Source organism: Marmota monax, unplaced genomic scaffold (assembly GCF_021218885.2).
Source record: "Marmota monax isolate L192 unplaced genomic scaffold, Marmota_monax_Labrador192_F-V1.1 WCK01_AAM20220418_F8-fsc00024, whole genome shotgun sequence".
Lineage (NCBI taxonomy): Eukaryota > Metazoa > Chordata > Mammalia > Rodentia > Sciuridae > Marmota > Marmota monax.
Genome location: NW_026695224.1, coordinates 4,799,301 through 4,819,494, shown reverse-complemented (window position 1 = coordinate 4,819,494; position 20,194 = coordinate 4,799,301). Strand labels below are relative to the sequence as shown.

Below are 20,194 nucleotides of genomic sequence, written 5' to 3'. Positions count from 1 at the left end.
AGCGTCCCCCTGGAGGGCCGGGCCCTGGCGCCCTGGCCCCGGGACAGAGGCTGGGGCAGGTCGCCGGCGTCACCTGTGACACAAAGCCCTCACCCCTGCTCCTCTAAAGCAACCCCCCAGGGCAGGGTGCCCCACTCCAGGGGGTCCCCAAGCCCCCGGAGGCCAAGCAGGTGACCAGCTGGGGACCCAGGGACAGTCAGCATCCAGCCTGGACCGCCTGCTGGGTCAGAGCTGCCACCTCACGGGCCCAGTCACCTCCACCAGGCCACCAAGCAGGTGGCACTCCTGCCATCCCGAGTCGGGGAGCTGGGGGTCCCCCTGTCCCAGCACTGAGTGAAGCCATTAGCCCTAGAAGCCCCCAGCCTAACCCGCAGGTGCAGCTGGGCTGGGTAGGAGTGTCCATTGAGAGGGCACATTGGAGGCCATGTCCTTCTGACTCTGCCACTGGCTGGCCTGGGCAGCCTTGGACGAGGCCCTTGATGTCTCTGGACCTCAGTCCCCTTTCTGTAAAGTGGAGACTCAGGCACCTCCCTCACAGAGCTGCTGGGAGAGGGCCACGAGGAGACTGCTCCCAGTGGCTGGCATACAGTAATCACTCAATAGATGCTGGCTTTGGAAAAGATGTGGCTGAGCCATGGTCCCAGCCGACAGCCCAGATCCACATGATGCCCTTGTTCCAAAACTGTCCCAACTGAGTAAAACCAGGAAGACAGGGTGCCCTGCAACGGCCCCCTCCACGCCCCCTCCCCGGCCGTCCTCAAAGTCACAGCTTCCACCCGGGGCCAGAGATGCTAGTGGGCAGGCTTCTCGAAACCCAAGTTCAAGTTCAAAGGGATGTGATCAGAAAGGCACCTTCAGGATCAGTGTGGCCTTTCATGGTCCACCTCCGTCCTCGTCCTCTCCTGGAGCACCCACCCGGGCCACGCCCGGGACAGCCCGCGTCCCCTCAGGTCCTCCCCTGTCCCCTTCCCTTCTCCTCACCCCGGTGGGGCCCCCCACCCTCACACGGCTTCCCCAGAGCCCAGCCTGGCCGACTGTCCTCTGCACCTCATCCCAGCCCAGCTCCAAAGACCTCGCAGCCAGGGGTCACCAGCCTGGGACAGCACACATGGGGAGAAGCACTGTGACCCAGGGTCGGGGACAAGGACAATAAAAGCATCCCTCTGTCCCCACCCCAAGCCTTTCCACCTTTTGCTGTCCCCCACCCGAGAGGCGGAGGCAGAGAACCCATCCAACGCCACCCAGGCCCCAAGCCGGGGGCAGAGAGTGGGGCTCAGGGTCCCTGAGGCTGATCCAAGAGGATCCTCGGACGTCCCCAGGGCACCCCGTGCAGAGCAGAACCCACCCCCGCGGCAGGCTCCGGGGAGGCAGCGAGGGTGCTCACGCAGGCCGTGGTCACACCAGCCGGGACAGAGGGACAGCATTTTGTTGAGATAGACTTTGGCATCTGAGCCTCCTCTACCCTCTGCCTCTGATCCAAAAAGAAGGGAGGGGAAGTAGGAAGCACTTCCTGCAACAGTGCAGAAACTGGGAAATGCAGTGCTCTTTGAATAAAGTTTTATTGGGACACAGCCACAATCACACACGTTGTCTCTGGTGACTTCTGCCCCTCAAAAGCAGACTTGAGCAATCACATCAGAGACTATATGGCCCACAGAAGCCAATGACAGGTACTATCTAGTCCTCTGCAGAAAAGTCTGGACAGTTGCTTTGTGCAAATGCAGCCCTCCACCCCAACCAGGGTGCCTGCTTGATGAACTGGATTTCACCTACAACTTTTTCTTCTTTATCTGGAAACCCTTGTGCAGTACACAACCTGCCCAACCATACACGGTGGCCATGGAAGATAGAAAATTTCCACTTTGCTTTCTTAAAACTGATTCTCAGTCCCAATGAGTCTGGGGACAGTTTGTGGAGCTCTTTCTGTTTGGAAGCTGCTTCCTATCCCTCCTTCCACCACAGCCCCAGCCACAAGGAGTCCGCTCTGTGTTTACCAAATGACAATCCTCTCCCACATTAGCTCCCAACCTGGCTGCTCTCCACCCCCAACAACTGCCAGATTAAATGCATTACTTGACCGTCTTCACCCAGCTCGCTTTGATGTTCCCTTCTCAAGCTTCAGAATACCTTTTGGAGGGAGATCAGACAGCATTAAACAGAATTACTAATTAATTAAGCAAAGTTAAATTTTAAACACTGTTTGTTGTGTTAGCCAAAAGCCTGAACAGAACAGACTTTTTTCCTCCACTGAGATCAAAGACAGTCTCTCCCCTCTCCCCTCCCCCAGTTTAAAAAAAAAAAAGGGAGGAGGAGGAGGAGGAGGAGGAAGAAAGAGAGGAGATACCTGAATGTGGCAAATCTGATCACAGTCTGGACTCCAGCCCCCGTCTCCTTGGGCCCAGTGGGAGGCACGGAGGCCCATCTGGGACTGCATGCTGGGAGAGCCTCATGGTCACTTTCTGGGGACTGTTTACCCTAGCAAATAGCCGTGACCCAGGGAGCAGGTCAGCACAGCCCACCCAGCCAGAGCTGCTGAGGACGCGCGCCCCCGGACAGCGGGGGTGGGACGAGGGCTGAGAAATGAAACAGGCCGTCCCTCGCGGCCCCACCCTCCCCAGCCACCCAGCACACCTCGGGGCTGTCTCCCTGTGGTTTGGGGTCACTTGGGGTCACTGGGAGGCAACTCTGAGGGGCAGGTAGGCACTGCGCCACCCCAGGCGGCACCGTTGACATGTCAGACACCACAGATTTGTCGGGATCGCTTGTGACATTTCTCAACAGATGGCAGGCAGGTGTCTGAGGAGGACCAGCCTCTAATAATAATTGGGACCGATGCATCTGGAGCCCGTGGGGCGTGTCTACCTCTGTGCAGCGTCACGGCCGAGGCTGCGCGGTCTTTCTGGGAGCTTCCGAGGGCTGCGCAGCCAGAGCGCACGTTTTGGGGGAGCTGGGGCCTGGCTGGCTACTGCCCTGGGGTTGCCCGCAGGTGCACGGGGCAGAGATTCTGCCACGCGGCTTGCCGGACGGCGCCAAACCCTCCGCATAGCAATGTGTGAGGCTGGCGACCCGACCAACAGGCCAGGAATTCTGCAGGGCGCGTCTGGACGTGGGGAAGGAGGCGGCCGCGTTAGGAGGAAATCCAGACTCTGGATGCTATCAGCCAACACCAGCTTATCTCAACCCCATCCGGAAAAGCCCGGCTGACGGTCAACTTTGAAAAAAAAGGGACGATCTGAACCACAGTTAGGACCAAGTGGGCCCCACTAAGGGAGGCGCAGAAATGGTCACCATGTCCAGTGCCCGGTGGGCGCCTTTCAAGGCACGGCTACCTGGCAGGACGGGCTAGCAGTGGGGACAGGCGCCCTAACGGGTCCACGGTCCTGCTGTCATACAGATTATCTGCTGCGAACATTTCCGTCTCAGGGTAGCCGGCCAGGACGTTTCTGGGTCCCCGTCCCTCCAGCTGCAGCTGTCACAGGGAGTGCACAGGGGTTTAATATTAGCCAAATATAATTAGGCGGTCGACCTGCTGTCAGTAAGAAGAGAGCCACCGCGTGTGCGCTCCGGCCAATGGCTTCCTGCGTGATCTGCACTGGGCTCTCCTGGGGTGGGGGTCGCCCTGGAGACACACAGACCTGGTTTTGATGCAGTCACACGCACGGGCAGGTGGCACCGAGCTCTGCAGGTGACTCCGTCCAACCTCATGCGGAGGGTGCTACTATTGCACTTTACGAAAGTGGAAACTAAACTTCAAGAAGCAAAACCGATGCAGCCACTTCCCGATGACAACCTGCCGGGGGCTCCCTTTGTCCTGAGAGGGGCCCCGAGGCCCCCCCCGCACGGGCTGGAACGGCTTTCTGACCGTCCCCAGCTCGTCACCATCACCATCACGGCCACCACCATCGTCGTCATCATCGTCACCAACATCAAAACGAAGCCACAGCACACAGTAGATCCAGGCTACGATCCCAGCAGGCTCCTGACTCCCTGGCCCCTGTTCTCCTGTCACACGACAGCAGTGGACACCTGTTCCCGCCTGTCCGGTGGCCTTTCTCCTTCTCCCAGTAACAGCACCTGCCTCTGCCCTGCCCTGCCCTGCCGAGCCGCCCACCCCCTGGACCCCTGCACGGGGGGAGGGCCGCCCACTCCCGGCAGGGCTGCGCCCAGCACCCACTGCCCATCCTGACAGCCCCGCGTGGCCCCAGGTCAAGGCCGGGGTGAAGCACGAAGCCGGGTCCCTCCCTTGCCCTGGCCCCGGCATGCGCCTGACTGGATGCTTTGTGACATTTCGAAATCAGCTGTTTTATCCCAGATCAGTCAGGACCCTGTTCTTCTGTTGTGACTCCGCAGGCGTCTCCTACGCAGGTGGCCTTGGGGGGACATGGCTCCTGGAAATGAGCTCAGGGAGGCCGGGCTGGGACCACTGACTTAGATTTAGCAGGATGAAGCGTGTGTGTGTGTGTGTGTGTGTGTGTGTGTGCCTGTGCGTGCGTGTGTCCACGTGACTGGGAACTGAACCCCGGTGCCCTAACCCTGAGCTGCAGCGGCGTCCTCTGCCTCTCCCGTCCTTCTTTATTTTGATCTTTTGAGACAGGGCCTCCCTAAGTTACCCAGGCTGGCCTCAAACTTGCAATCCTCCTGCCTCAGACTCCCAAGTCGCTGAGATCACGGGATTCGAACACGATACACCGCGACTCGGGAGACACCTTTTACCTAAGGCAGCCGAGCTCGCAGGACGGAGGGACCAGAGCTGGGGGCCACAGTGGCCACATCCTGTGTCACAGCCAACCCTGGGGCCTCTGGAGGTGCTGCAGGCCAGTGGAGCAGGTCAAGGCCCCTCCACACAGGACAGGCTCTGAACTCAGTAGGAGGAGCCGGGGGGGGGGGGGGGGACCGACCTGCCCCTGGAGCGGGGGACAGTCCCTGCTGCCCCCTCACATCTCCAGGGAAGTCCCCAGCCAGCCCTGCAGGTGGACAGCTAAGGGGAGGGCAGAGGGAGGAATGGCAGGGACAGGAGTGAGCACAGGTGGCACATACGTGTGCGTGCCTGTGCTCACGTGTGTCAGCGATGCGGTCTGAGCCCCTGGGCCCAGCCAGGCCGTCCTGCCCCAGAGCGGCCCCCGAGGACCCCACTTGATGAGCCAAAGCTGACGCAGGCTGGGCTGAGTTCCCAGGGACCCCTGACCTGACCACCGTCCCCTGGAGCCGCCGCTGCCTCCTGGGTGAGACGGACGGAGGCCAGGAACCGCGGCTGCCCCACGGACCCTCCAGGGTGGTTTCCGGCCTTTGGCACCAGCAGATATCTGTCTGTCCCTTCCTGCCACCCGGAGAGGCCCCACCCCCGGGGCCCTGCGCTTCTCCACGACGCTGCCTGAGGAACAGTGTCACTGGACGGGGACACGGACGCAGGGGGAGAGACGCTGCCCAGCAAAGAGGACTCTGGCTGTCTGTCTCCTGGGGAGGCTCGTCCCCTCTGGACCCACAGTCATCTGCTCCAGAGGGAGGGGCGGGCGGGAGGGGCCTCTTAGGGCTAAACATGTCTTGTCCCCCGCTGCCCGCCCGCCAGGACGTGTGCAGAGACCCCACTTCGACCATCTCCCCGAGCTGCTGGCAACCCCGGGCCCTCCCAGGTCTGCGGAGTCAGACTTTCCACCGTCCACGCCGCGTTTTTATGGAGAACAGGAACGGCCGGCCACAAAGTCCGCTTGTTCTCTGCGTCGACTTCTGGGGGGACGGCAGGGCTGCTGACCCTCCCACAGGATGGGCTCCGACCCAGAGGAGGGAGGGAGGCCAGAGGGGGGCCGTCTGCACCCCAGGGAGGACCCCTCCCCAGAAGGGGCCTGCGGCCAGCCCCAGGGGCTGGTGGAAGGGCCTGCGGCCACTTCCTTAGAGAAACCCCCTCTCCTACAACCCCTGCTGGGACCTCATCCCTACCCAGACGGCGCCCAGGCCTCGGGACCCAGCCGTCTAAACAGAGGTCACCTCCACAGTCACCTCCACCCCTTAGATCCTTTCTTCTCTTTTTTGGCCCTGGGATGGAAGCCAGGGTGCTCCGCCACTGAGCCACGTCCCCAGGAGCTTGCTAAGTCACTGACGCTGGCTTTGAACCCGCGATCCTCCTGCCTAGGCCTCCAGAGCCCTTAGTTTCTTAAGCACAGTAGAAGGCGTGTCTGCGGCCCCTGCCCTTCCCTCACCCCCCACAGGACCCCCCACCACGCTCAGTGCCTCAGGGCCGCAGGGCCTGACTCCTTACACTGGCTGCTGCCCCCCACATCGCCCACGTCTGGCTCCTACTGGCCTCTGCATCTCAGCTGCCTCCACCCTCCACCAGGCAGAGCAACACTGTTGGAAACTCACCTGCGCTCTCTCACGCCCACCTCCCTCCCAGGTCTGCCTGGCCCAGGGGCTACTTACCGTGCTCACAGCAGAGCCCCGCAATGACAGCAGGTGCTCAGGAAACACTAAATGAGGACGGGTTCAGTCTGCTGTGTGATCTTGAACAGGTTACTTCCCCTCTCTGGGCCTCCATTCTTCAATTACTTTTGTCCCTAAGTGAAAGGGACTAAGGATCTCTGCAGGGCTCCTCCGCTCGGTCACTAGTTGACCCCTCACACCTGGGAGACTGCACGGACTGGCACAGGACCAGAGAGGAAGTCCCCTGATGGCAGTGCTTCCTGGTGCTGACTTGCGCTCTTCCATTATTTATTGAGCACTTACGTAGTGCGCCAAGTTTCATGCCACATACTGGGAGCACAAGGAGGCATTCAGGGATCCTAATGGGATTAAAGGAGCTTTGAAAGCAGGCCTTCTTTGATCTGGACGAGGTAAATGGTCATAAACACGGACTGGCCGCTCTTCAAGAAAACCGGACCCATGAGACGAGAACCACGACAGCCCGTGTAGACTGGCACTTACCCCGTCCCAGGACTGCTCTCAGGGCTTACGTAAGTCACCTGTCTTCACAACAACCCGAAGCAGAAGTGCTACGGGGGGAACCCCACAAAGAATCCGAAGCACAGAGAAGTTCAGTGACTTGCCCAAGATCACGCAGCAAGGTGTGGCAAAGCCAGTTCCTAGAAAGTTGGAATAAAGGCAAGAGGCGCCCCTCCTAGATGAACAAGGAGCCGCGTCCGGGCCAGTCCTGAGCTAGGGAAGGGTCCTCAGCCCCCAGGGCTCAGCCAAGTCCCCTGCCCTATCCTACTGGGCAGAAGCAGCTCCTCGGGATCTTGGCCCTCGGCCAGAGGAGACCCTCCCACAGCTGCCATGTCCACACTCAGGCCTGGGCCAGTGGGGCAGCAGGGGGCCCAGGACAGGCCTGCTGGGGGGCAGCCTGGGGCCTGGAGGGCTGTGGGGGGTCCAGCAGGGAGGCCACGTTCTCCAGGGCCAGCAGGAATGGACACTCGGGTGGGGTGGGACACCAGTGACCCCCAGCAGAGAGGGGACCGGGAAGAGGGAGACAGCATTCATGGTCTCTCCCTTCCGGCGGGTACCTTGGCGAGAGCCTGCCCCTGCAGCAGGAGGACCTCCGGGGACAGAGTCCCGCAGGCCACACCGGGGTGACGTGGGTCTGCAGAAGGCCGCCCGAGTTCCACCTTGGGGCACGAGCCACGGGCTGCCACCACCTGGCTGCTGCCCAGCTGCGGGGCCCTGGGGGGGGAAGGAGTCACCCCTGCCCCGTCCTGGGACCCAGCGGGTCAGCCAGGAGGGCTCCCTCCCGGGCCCTGCAGCCTCCCTCACCCCCGGCCCCGCAGCCAGAGCCGGGGACTTTTGATGTTGACTCTGTTCAGTCCCCGAGTTCAAAAGGAGCTTGGCAGCGCTGGGCTGGCCCTGATCTCCTCTCAGCTCCCAGCTGGCCGCTTGAGGCGGCTGAGACCCGGGATTAGGCGGCTTTACAGAACCGCGCCCTCCCGGGACGGCCCGAGGCTTCTTTTCATCTTCACGCCTCAGATGGCCCTTCTCTCCCCTAAACAGCTCTCCAGCCGCCAAGAGGCAGTGAACTTGGCCGAGAGGAAGACAAAGGAGACTTTCAGGGCTCAGCGGGTTCTCCCTGGGCCAGCGAGGGGCACAGAGGGACCGACCGCCAGAGGACTCCTGCAGCCCCAGGTGATGGCCAGGTGATGGCCACGCAGGGGCCTGCGGTCCTCGGCCACCTCCCCATCCCCGGCCACTGCACCAAGGGTGGCCGGAGAACCAGAGATGGTCACCGCGCCCGGGTCCTTCCCAAGGGCCTTGGGGACCCAGTGGCGGGTCAGGTCCAGGTGACCACCTGCTGGAAGCACAGCAGCCACTGGTCCCAGCTTCACTGCTGGCCGTGTCACTTTAAGTCCTGCTGAAGCCGGAATGAGACGGCGGTGGCACAGAGAGGTAAAGCAGGTCGGGTCGGACCCAGGAGGCCGACTTGGAGTGAGGACTGAAATGCGAACTCCCTCGGAGCCACCCTTATCACCAACCTGCCCCTGCGCCAACCTGTCACCATGGTGACCTGTCCCAGGACCGGTCCCTCGACAGGGAGCCACAGGGCTGTTAATTAATTGTCCTGGGCTGCTCCATCCTGCCCTTCCCCTTGGCCACCTGTCTGCCACCTGTGGGCCACCCCCCAGCATCCCTGGGCCTGTCACATAAGCAGGAAGGAGAGAGAGAAGGGGAAGGAGCCTGGGACACAGAAAAGGGCCGGACACCTCGCTTTTGGGGACACCCAGGCCCCAGCCAGGGCCCCGCTCCCTCCTGGCAGAGGTCTGTGTCCCCCTTTTCAATAAACCCCGCTGTACGTGCCTGCTGCCCCGATCTCACCCGGGGGGAAGCAGGACGGTCCCTATCACCCCATCACCCCGTCACCCAGCGGCCAGCGGTCCTGATTTCGGGAGGATCGCGTGACTGCCCCAGATGACAGCGCGGCTCGCTCTGCCCCCTGCCAACTCGGTTCCTCCCGTGGCCAGCGGCTGTCCTCAGCAGCACCTGCACCAGGCGACAGGGAGGTCCCGGCTCCCTCTGTTCAGGCAGCGACGTCAGCCGTGGGCCTCGGCAGCCTGTGGAGCCGGTGCCGCTGGGTCCCCGCGAGCTTTTGTTGAAGAAAGAGGCTGAGAAGCTACAGCCCCACCAACCGCGCCCCGCCCCTAACTGGGAACCTGAGGCTGGCAGGTGACACAGTGCTAAGCCTGGATGTCACCAATGGCTGGAAAGGCCCCAGGCTGCTACCGAGCCCGATGAGCAACTGGTGTGCCTCGGGTCGGAGAGAGGGCTGCCCACCCACCACGGTCCCCTGGCAGAACCAGGCCCCTCAGGCCCCCAGGCCCCGCACGTTTCCCCCACCTGCCAATCAATGTCTGTCAGCAGCATCCCCAGAACAGTGGTGGGCGCCCATCGAGTCCAGCTCCCCGTATTCACCACCACGCCACAGAGGACAACAGGGAGGACGGAGAGGGAGGGACCTGCCCAGAGGTCAAGGCCAGCTCGGAGGGAGCCGGCCCACGGCTCACTTCATTTCGTCTGCTGGCAGGTGGACAGCCCTTTGGAAATCAGTCTCACGTGACTTCAGATAGCACCTCGACCCCAAAAAGTCCCAGGAGTGGCCTCTAACCAGGATTTCAAATACCAAGGAAGACCAGGCCCGGTGCGCCCCCCTGTGATCCCAGCAGCTCTGGAGGCTGAGGCAGGAGGATCGGGAGTTCAAGGCCAGCCTCAGCAACTTAGTGAAACTGTCTCGAAATGAAATAGAAGAAAAGGGCCGGGATGTGGCTCAGGGGTTAAGCACCCTGGGTTCCGTGCCTGGTACCCAAAACGAACCACAAAATAACCCTCATGGACAGTGCAAAGACGGACGAGAGAGGACGGGCCACAAAGGAAGGTGTCTGAAGGATGGATGCCCACAGACGGTGCGGACCATGGCGGTGGCCGTTAGATGGATGGACAGGGTGGGGTGATGGGTGAGCAGCAGATGGACGGGGGGCAGAGTGCTGGCTGGTGGGCCCTGGACCGGTGGGTGACCAGTGGGGGACTGGGTGGGGAGTGCGCAGGTGGCAGGGGCAGCTGAGGGGGAGGACGCGCACAGGGGCCGTGAGATGGCACACGGGGGGTGACCGAGCAGACCAAGGAACGAGACCTGACCCTGTAACCAGGGCCAGGGGCGCCTCGATCCCAGGGCCAGCCGTCTGCAGCCCTCACCTGACTCCCCGGCCGTCCGGCGGGCACCTGATCCCAGCCTCTCTCCACAGAGCCCCAGGGCCACGGCGGCTTCGGGGACCCAGGGAAAGACGAGGGTGGAAGCCCCCGGGCCCGAGCGCCAGAGCCAGGACACAGACAACCGCCCAGGCACAGGCCGCAGCCTGGACAGGGCTTTTGGTCCCTGGCGCCCTGCGCTCCCCCGGGGGCTGCTCGCAGAGGAGCGAGGTGTGCAGACCCCTGATCCCCAGCCTGCTCCAGCTTGGGACAGTGTCACCTGGTGACTCCTGAAGTCGTTCTTGACACAGCAAACCCAGGGAGCTGGGTCTCCACCTGCCACAGCCCTCAGGCCAGACGGGGCCTGACCCCCGCGCAGCCCGGGGAACCCCAGAGAGCTTTATGACTCGCGGCTCCCTACCCGAAGCCCTCCAGACCCCAAGGCAAATCCTTGGGGACCTCCTGGGGACTCCTGCACCCAGCACCCAGCTCTGCAGCCGGCCGGCTGCCCACCTTGGCCCCAGCTGGGGTCCTTGGACGCCCCACATCGGCAACTCTCTTCTCTGAATAAAAAATGGAACTCGGTCCCACTCAGCAAGCGCTCTCAGCTCAGGAAGTCGGCGATGACCATGCTGGGACAAGGCCCTAGTTCCCACCATGAACGTGGAGACAGAAGCCAGGAAGGTGATGTGTTTGCCAAAGTGGAATCTGTGTGTCAGTGGCCAGGGACCCACACTCTGGTGCCCCCCCGTCTCCCCACAGTACATCACTTCTCTTGAAGAAAGGGACAGTGTGGGGCTGGGGGCCGGGGTGCACGCCGGTAATCGCAGCAGCTGGGGAGGCTGAGACAGGAGGAGCGTGAGTTCCAAGCCAGCCTCAGCAAAAAGCGAGGCGGGAGGAGAGGGGAGAGGACGGCTGCGCGTGTGCGTGTGCGTGTGAGTGCGTGTGTGACACATTCCAGGTGCACAGCGGTGGTGCACAGGAAGAACTGGGCAAAGTGACCAGCTGTGTGCGCCTCTGACCACGTCCTGCTTCAGCCTGCCAAGTCCCACACGGCCAGGCCTTGCTACTGACACCTCATCAAGGGCCTGGGGTTGATGGGCGCAGGCCAGACGGGCTCTGCCAGCTGGGCCTCCCCCTGGGCTTGGACCCCTGGAGGGCTGCGCGCCCCCATTCCCCGGCCCTCCAGGGTCGGAGGCGGCAGCTGGCCCCTGCCCACCTCACCGGCAGGAGCCACACACAGATGCCAAGTACCTTCTAGACGGAAGTCCTCCTCCTCCTCCTCCTCGCTGAGCGCGTCTCTGAGCATTTCGCCCACCAGCTCCTGGGGAGACAAAGGCCGGGGCGTTAGGGAGGTGGGGGGTCGGCAGGAGCCCCCGGGGCTGGTCTGGTCTCTGACGGGACTGAGGAGGAAGCCAGGAGACCCTACCCAGGACCCTCAGAAGGGAAGTCCCCTCCCCAGCTGCAACGGCCAGGCAAGTGTCCCCCACCCTCCCACCAAGCCGGCCTCCCCCGCGGGCCACAGGATGAGACCTCACTCTGGATCCTTCCTCCGCAACGGTGAAGGCCTCGGTGGGTCTGAACAGCCCCTGGGCCTGGAGTGCTCTACGGGGGACCCCTGCCCCCCTCCCCCATCCTGCACCCAAAGCCCTCAGCTGATATCCGGGACCCAGGTTGCAGCAGCCCTCGATGGCCCCCAGGTACCACCGACCCACATCTTCCCATTGCCGGCCTGGCCCGGGCACCACCGGGTCTGGTGTGGTGCCCACATGGCAGAGCTCCTCCCGGCCAGCGTCACCGGGCGGCCACTCAGGTGTTATCAGGCTGGCCAGGGGGGTTTCTCTGGTTCACAGGCTGGGGAATGTCGGGGATGTCAGCAGACTCAGGCCCTGTCCATCTATCTGCCCACCACAGCAGGATGACTGGAGATATGGAGAAGTCAGACCAGCGCTGGCCAAACTGGCCTCTGTATCTACTGGCCTTCTGCCATCAAAGCAGAATGCGTCAGACAGAGCTCCGCGAGGCCCCTTGCTGCAGGACTTATCAGAGCCTTGGCTGTGCTTCTCCCACTGGGAGCCTCCGTGTGCAGGTGTGTACTGCTGGCTCCCAGCCCGGGCAGACCGCGAGGTTTTGCCTTTCAAAAGCATCCTATGAGCCAGACAGGCGCACGCCTGTCATCCCAGCGACTCAGGGGGCTGAGGCAGGAGGATCGTGAGTTCAAAGCCAGCCTCAGCAATGGTGAGGTGCAAAGCCACTCAGGGAGACCCTGTCTCTAAATGAAGTACAAAACAGGCTGGGGACGTGGCTCAGTGGTCGGGTGTCCCTGAGTTCCATCCCCAGTACCCCACTCCCAAAAAAGCGTCCTATGAGAGTCATATACACCCAGGAATGCACTGTGGGGAACACTCCTCTCGGGGGACAGACGGTGCTGGAGGTGTCCTGCCACCTCTCTCCCGTCCCCAGCGATGCCCTGGCAGGGCTTCCTGAACCCACAAAATGACGAGCAATAAAAAGGCCAAGGCAGCGGCTGTCACCAGCTTCTCTTTGTAAAAAGAAAAAAGAGAAAGGAAGAAACCCTCTCCTTGGGGGGGACCCGCACCTCTGAGGCCCAGGGGAAGCTTCGTGCCCGCCTCACGAACAGGGACGCAGCGCCGTGCCTGCCGGGCCACAGCTGGCCGCCAGATGCTCGCTTCCCGCCGCTTTGTTTCCAAGACCAACAGCTCCCATTTGGTGGCGGGGGACATCTTCTCCGCCCGTTCTCCTTTCCAACATTCCAGGGCATCCCTCGCCCCTCAAGGGCTGCTCCATGTGGCCACTCGGGCTCCGGTGCCCCGTGGACTTCAGAACCAGGCGACTTCCTTCCCCAAGTCCTGGCCGGCCCCCTCTCCTCCTCGGCCGTCACGACACCCCCGGCCTCTCCCGGGCTTGCAGACGGGGCTGGGTTAACAGCCAGCGCTGACGGGGGGCTGCGGGCCAGTGACAGGACAGGGCGCACACCGCGGGGCCCCGTCAGATGGCCGGGACACCCCAGCAGCCAGCCAACGCCTGCCTTTCACACTGCCGCCTCCCCAGGGGGCCCGCGGGCAGCGCCTCTTACAGGGCAGGTGACCATCCTCAAGGGCAAGCACAGACCCGTCACGCTGAGGTCCTCTGCAGACAGGGGCTCAGCGCTGACCTCACACTGCCCACCCACAGCACGGCAGAGCCGCCAGCGCCATGGGCCTTGACTGGCCCCCTCCGAGGGCCACCCCAAGCAAGGCACCCGCGGGGCCCCTGTGCCGACCCCTGCCCGCAGGCTGCACAGCAGCACGTCCCTGTGGCCGGGCCTCCGCGCTCTCCGTGGAGAATCAGAGCAAGTCTGGAGGCCACCCTTACCCCTGAACCGCACCGGACTCTGCAGGACACCGCGAATGCCCCCTGGCAGGTGCACAGAGCCCACAAGCAGCAGGAAGCCCTCTCCGCTGCTGAGACGCGGGACGAGCCGGGGTCTGTGGCATGCAGTGTCCGTGGTCCACCAGACCCAGAGGCCACCTGGGCTGCAGAGCCAGCGCCGGACCCTCAGGATCCTGGGGCCCCACGGCCTCCTGTGCACCTGGGCCTCAGTCTACTGGTCTTTGAAATGGGCACCCGAGAAAAGTCACACCACATCCAAACAGCCGGTGCTCACTGCGCATCTCCGTGCTGAGCACCTGCTGTACTCTATGGGCTCCTCTGGCCACCGCCGCAGCCCACTCTTCCTACCTCCCAGAGCGAGTGACTGGCGGGTTGTAAAACGAGAGCTGTGAGCATTACCAGGGCCAGGAGGCCAGACGAGGCTCCGACGACATTCACGCTGCCCGACTAGGTGGGGCACGGGGACAGACGGGGCACGGGGACAGATGGGGCACGGGAACGGAACCGGCTCAGGCCCTCACGGATGGCCAGAGAAAAGCACTCCGACTACCCCGGGCCTGAGGAGGGGAGACCCTCTGGGCCATCAGCAGGTGCCGCGGGAGCTGGCCTCGGACCCTCAGCAGCCCATGCAGAGGGCACACGGCAGGAGCCGGCCAGACCCCGTGTAAACGCCAGCTCTGTCCCCCGTAAGCCAGGCCACCCAGTGAAGGAACACTACCCCCTTCCCACTCCTGGGTCTTGGGGTGGCAGTAAGAAGTCAGGAGGTCCCACAGGCACGCGCTCAGCCAGCGCCTATGCCGTGGGTGGGACAGAGCCACTGTTAGGGTCACCTCCTCTTCTACTGCTGTTACCCAATGACTGAGCAAAGCTGAGAGACTCACAGGTGCCCAGGCAGCTCACGGTGCCCTCCTGCCTGACACGCTGCTTGCTGTGCTTTGTATTTAACACTCATGGCAATCACTGAGGCCTTCCGAAGGACTGCCATTATCATGCTCACTTTATAGAGATAAAACAGAAGCACAGAGAGGTTAAGTGACTTTCCCAAGGTCCCACAGCTAGCAATACCCTTCACTGCTGCGTTCATGTACAAGAAGCCTGGATGGGACCCTCACCGTGCCATGACTGCCCCTCACTGATTTACCCACTCACTGTCACTCGGGCCCCCAGGCCACAGGCCTCCTTCTCTCGGGTCTCTGGGACTGTCAGCCTCAGCCTCTGCTCCAGGTTCTGATTAAAAGCCTCCCTGGATGCCCAGGATTCCTGCCCAGGGGCCTGGCTTGGTGGCCTCTCAGGCCACACAGTGTGGACACGCCTCCCCTCTGAGTCCCAGCACTGTCCCTTCTGCTGGCCCCCGGAGCCCAAGCTCTGCCCGACGCTGGGCCCCAGGAAGAGAGGCCAGCTCCTCTGGGCACTGGGTGTGCGGCCAGCACCAGCCCAAGCCCGGAATCGCAGGCACCATGCCTTATAAGGCTCCGGGGACAGGAAACCACATCAAAGCGGGGCCTGGGAGGGCTGGGGTTGGTGGGGCTTCTGCTTTGTCTCCGAGGCCTCCTTCTCGGCCCTCGGTCCCCCACCCCTGCCCCAGCAGGCCCGCGTCAATCTTCCTGCTCCCTAAGCGCTAACAGATGTCGGTGCCCGGGGAACACGGCAGGGCGGGGACCCACCGGCAGGATGGAGGCCGCTCCCGGGACCCTCAGGTCCAAGTGGCCTGCCCCGGGGCCATCCAGGAGATGCCCGCAAGCCCTCCCCCCAGCGCGCCCTCCCCCCAGCACAGGTGGGAGCAGCCGGCCAGGCCTTCCCCGACTCCAGTGGGAGCAGGTGAGGCCCTCCTCCTGCCCACCCCAGGACTAGGCGGGCAGGACAGGCCGCTCCCCAGCATTGGGTGGGCTCGGCTCGGGCCCCGCCACCCGCAGCAGCTGAGGGGCAGCCCTTGACCTCTCTTCCCTGGCCCCCACTGTCCTCTTCCGTAAGATGGACATAGAGCTGTCACGAGGAATCAATGAGGCGACGGGGACACCCAGGTGGGCAGCTGCCACGGGCTCCTCCCATTCTCCGGAACATTCTCCCAGCTTATCCCCACACCCCGCCACTCAACCAGCTCCACGCACTGTGTCGGGAGCCACGTTCAAGTTCAGTGACATCTAGGACCACGCGGTTCCTGTGAACCAGCGGTCACAGCCACCCGAGGGCCATCAAAGCACCACTCTGTGGTCAGAAGAACGAGGCCGACCTGTCCATCCCCATCCCGCTACACAGACGGTGCCCCACACAGGAGGGGGGACAGAGTGGACGCGGGAAGACGCAGAGGCCGGAGCTGCCTGGACGTCTAGGAAACCCAGTGGGCAGAGACGTGGGAAGAGACCACCAGGGCCGTCCCCCTGGGGGGACGCGGGGGAGAAGCAGGGGGTGGAGGGGCGAGACACAGGCCTGATCACAGCTGCTCCGACCCTGAACAGATGCCCACTGCGGTCTCTTGGTGTCCATGAAGGCCTGGGGCTGGGACCTCTGGGTCATCCCCAAGGTAAATGCTGTTGAGCAGCCGAGGTTCTGTGTTGTCAGGGAATGGCGAGGGGATGAGAGTCTGCGTGGGGTCGACAAAGACAAAGTCCCCACCCACTGTGGACTGGGTCTGCGAACCTGGAACCCAGGGACCCGGGGCCACCTGCATGTCTGTGGGGTTGCTGGTCGTGAAAACGTGACCTGACAGAAGCCCAGACGATGACCCACTTGACAAGAGAAGGAGCCGACACTCGGCGGGTTACAGCGTTGGGTCGCAGGCCTCCCGAGAAAAAGGGGCAGAGGAGGTGAGAATCCCCTGGGCCTCGGGCACGGCGTCTCTGGAACGGGCAGCAGTCAAGATGACACTCGGGTCCCCTCTGAGGTGGGCGTCTGGGGGTCCCAGCCCCCACCCCCTCAGTGGGGCAGGTTTCTCTTCTACCAAGGAAGCAAAAGGGAGGGAGGCCAGCCAGGCTGCCCACTCTGGCCAGGTTTCCGTCTCACATGCACCTGGGACCTGTGGCCCTGTTCCCTCTGCCAGCCTCCCGGACCTCGCAGGGCTTCTCTAGCCACCAGAGCCCACTTGGCTCCTGGGCACAGCAGGCCACAGGCGCTGGGGACGACCCACCCCTGCCCAGCCATGGGCAGCACCCAGGCGAGGTGCCGATCACCAACATGGGGCCAGGAGCCTCGCTGGAGAGTCCTGGGGTCCTGGCTCAGTGGTGGGCAGCGGGGGACGGCCTCCCCTCGGGGAGGGAAGAAACCCAGCTCCCGCCCCGACACCATCCGAACCTAGACCTCCCGGGCTGTCTCCAAAGAGCAACGCCCCCCCTCTCAGGAGCAAAGGCCTGAGCCACTCCCCAGGACAGCACGAGTGTGTGGCCACAGGTCACCAGTGGTGGCCCTTGGTTCCATCTGCCCAGCACTTGTCCCCACGGCAGCCAGGCCAGCAGGGTCCCCCCCAGCATCGTCCTCGCAGAAGCTGGTGGGAGGCACCCTCTCCGGTGCCAGGACGGCGTCTCCTCCCTCCTCCAGCTTCCGGAGTTGGCTCCCTCGAAGAGGAAGCCCCCGGCGACAGGGGAGAGCAGGCAGAGGCCAGCGCTGGACAGGGACAGCCTCAGGACGCCCTCCCTGCGGGCTCTGGCACGGTGCCCGCTGCATGAGAGGTGCTCAGAGCATCTGCTGGAGGGGCCCAGGGCCAGGGCCCCCTGCGGCCTGTCCTGAAATGAAAGTCACAGGAGCCACGGAACCAACTGCCCCGTCCTTCCAGCAACTCGTGGGGAGCGACCATGACTTGAACCCCAGGCCCTGGCCCCACCGCCCCCAGAACCCAGCCACAGACTCCCAAAGCCAGAGCCCACCATTCCCCGCCACACCCAGGGCCGTGGGGACAAATGTCTGCCCTCCCCAGCACGGCGCTGTGTCCCCCACCCTCCCGCCAGCCCCTCACTTTGGCCTTCGGGGAGCGCGACTTCCAGCCCCCAAAGACACAGAGCCATTAAAATTCCTCACATTTCTTCCTGACTATTTTTATCTGCCTGAGATGCGACCGATCTGCGCCTCCCTGCCCATCCCCAGCCGCGGGCTCCCTCCACCCAGGGACCCAGCACAAGCTTGCTTCCCGGCCCCAGGGGCTGCTGGTGGGAAGGCGGGTGTCCAGCAAGGTGGGTCAGCAGAACTCAGCAGGGTGGACTCCAGACCCCCAGGCCTGAGACCCCCTGAGGGCAAAGTCCCTAGGGATGGGTTTGCACGCTTTGGGGACAAGCCAGCCAGAGGCAGCAAAGGGACCATCAGGTCCACTCCCTGGGCCATCAACCCAGCCAGCTGTGGGCATCTACACAGCACTGTCCATCTTCCACCTGGGCCACCATGAGCACGCGCTCCTCCTCTACACTGGCTTTGCTCTCTTACTCTCCCTCCATCTCTCTTTTTATCCAATCCTCCTGTAAGCAGTAAGACCAGTACGGTCCTGGATAGGAGTCCTAGTTGAGCTTGTTTTTTTAAATATGATTCATATTAAACAATCCCTGAGACAGAAGATGGCACCCCTCACCACCTCCAGTCCACATGCATGGACCAAACTTCGGGAGCTATATGATTTATTTTTTAATTATTTTTTGGTACCAGGGATTGAACCCAGGGGCACTTATCCACTGAGCCACACCCCAGCCCTCTTAATGTTTTATTTAGACACAGGGTCTCACTGAGTTGCTTAGGGCCTCACTAAGTGGCTGAGGCTGGCTCTGAACTCCCGATCTCCGGCCTCAGCCTCCTGAGCAGCTGGGATTCAGACGTGTACCGCGGTGCCCGGTGGGAACTGTGTCATTTAAAGAGCCTGATGATGAAGTCCTGTGCCCCCCTCGTGGTCAGGCTGGTTCCAACTGGAAGGAGGGCAGGCCCGGGCAAGGCCAGCACAGGGGAGGCCCGGCTCTCTGCCCACTGGCCATGGGCCCCCTCAAGGCTCGTGTTGAGGAATGTGACTCCCAAGTCTGGAGGAACACGGTGGCCGGGGTGGGGAGCCAGAGCCAACACAGAATGGTCAGTCTCGGCACTGCCCAGAGTGCTCTCGTCTCAAACTGGGGGCATCCAGAGCTCTCCGGAGGTGGCCCAGTGCAGGGGCGTGTCCAGGCAGGCCAGGGCACGGACACTGCTGCTGGCCTGGCTGGGATTCTCCCACAGGCAGCGTTTAAAGGCCTCCTACGGCGGGAACCAGAAGCCCCGGGTCTGCCGAGGGGTCAGTGTAACTGAGGCCATGAGCCTAGGACGACCTCGGTGACGAGTGGCCAGCAGTTACTGGTCAGGTCCTCTGCAGGGCACTGGAAGTGCATCACTAATGGCACCAACAGCCCTGAGCGGGGCCCTGGCCTCACCCTCACTGGCCGGAGGACACGCAGGCCGGGGACAGCAGGCCACTCAACCCGGAGTGACTTTGTACAGAAGACTCCCCTGTTTGCGTCTCAGTGACCTCAGCTGAAGATGGAAGTGACAGGACCACCTGGGAGGTGGCTGTGCAGGGGACAGGAGCATGTGCACAGCACCCAGCCTGTGAAACCTGCCCAGGAGCCACGCCCCTCCCCGCCCGGGCCCCCCTCTCCTGTCCCCATCATCCTCAGGACCAGGTGGCTGGGCAAAGCCAGACAGCCGCAGCCATCCCAAGGGCCTCCCACGTCCCCATCTCGGGCCAGCGGCCTGCACTCTGCACTCAGTGGGTCTCCGCCCTCCCCGTGGCCCCTCTTGCTGGCCCTGCCACGCCAGTGTCCATCATGCCACTGACCTGCCTGGCGCTGGCCCGCCACACTGTAGCACCAGGGACCCATGCCACAGAGGACCCATGCCACAGAGGACCCATGCCACAGAGGACCCATGCCACAGAAGACCCATAACACAGAGGACCCATGCCACAGAGGACCCATGCCACAGAGGACCCATAACACAGAGGACCCATGCCACAGAGGACCCATAACACAGAGGACCCATGCCACAGAGGACCCATGCCACAGAGGACCCATGCCACAGAAGACCCATAACACAGAGGACCCATGCCACAGAGGCAAAGGGGCCGAGGAGCTGCTTCTGCCAGCAGCTTCTGGCTCGGGGACAGGCCCAGGTCGGCTGCCAGGGTCCAGGCCCCGTGGCCTACAGAGCAAGGTGGCTGTGAGTCAGGCCGCTGGAACACACAGCACTGTCACCACCACACGGTGCCCCCACAGCCCAGGGGCCCCTCCCTGGGGAAGGGGTGTGCACAGGCCCAGGGTGGGGCCAGCCCAGCTGCCAACCTCCCAGGGGCCTGGACACCAGGGGACGCCTGGAACCCTCACGCGGCCTCGGGGTGGGGGTGGTGGGGTTTGGGCTTCCTGCCCTCAACGGCCCAGTTCCTAGATGCAATAAGGTCCTTCCCTGCCCGCATCTCGTGGGTCCGCATTTCCTGGAGAGGACAAGAGACCAAGGACCTGGGCCAGCCCCAGGGACCGTCCTGCTACATACACACCCCCAGAGCCCTCCAGTGCTCAGGAGGGACCTCTCTATCGCAGATCCCGGCCCCCTCCGTCCCCTGCCCCACTGAGAGTTCCCGCAGCCTCCTACAGGTGAGGCCACCAGCGTGGACCTCAGACCCTGGCCGGTGCTGCGCGCTCCCTGGAGAGCCCTCACC

At 63.2% G+C, this 20,194-nt stretch overlaps 1 protein-coding gene across 3 annotated transcripts in view; it reads right to left on the bottom strand.

Annotated features, from left to right (window-relative positions):
- The window catches only part of Nkd1 (NKD inhibitor of WNT signaling pathway 1), a 79,449-nt gene that overhangs the window by 14,286 nt on the left and 44,969 nt on the right, over positions 1-20,194 (bottom strand). For all 3 annotated transcript variants that reach the window (XM_046435093.1, XM_046435094.2, XM_046435095.2), the window contains one exon: positions 11,410-11,479. In XM_046435093.1, the coding sequence (XP_046291049.1) occupies positions 11,410-11,479 (70 nt within the window). The remainder of the gene's footprint in view (positions 1-11,409; positions 11,480-20,194) is intronic.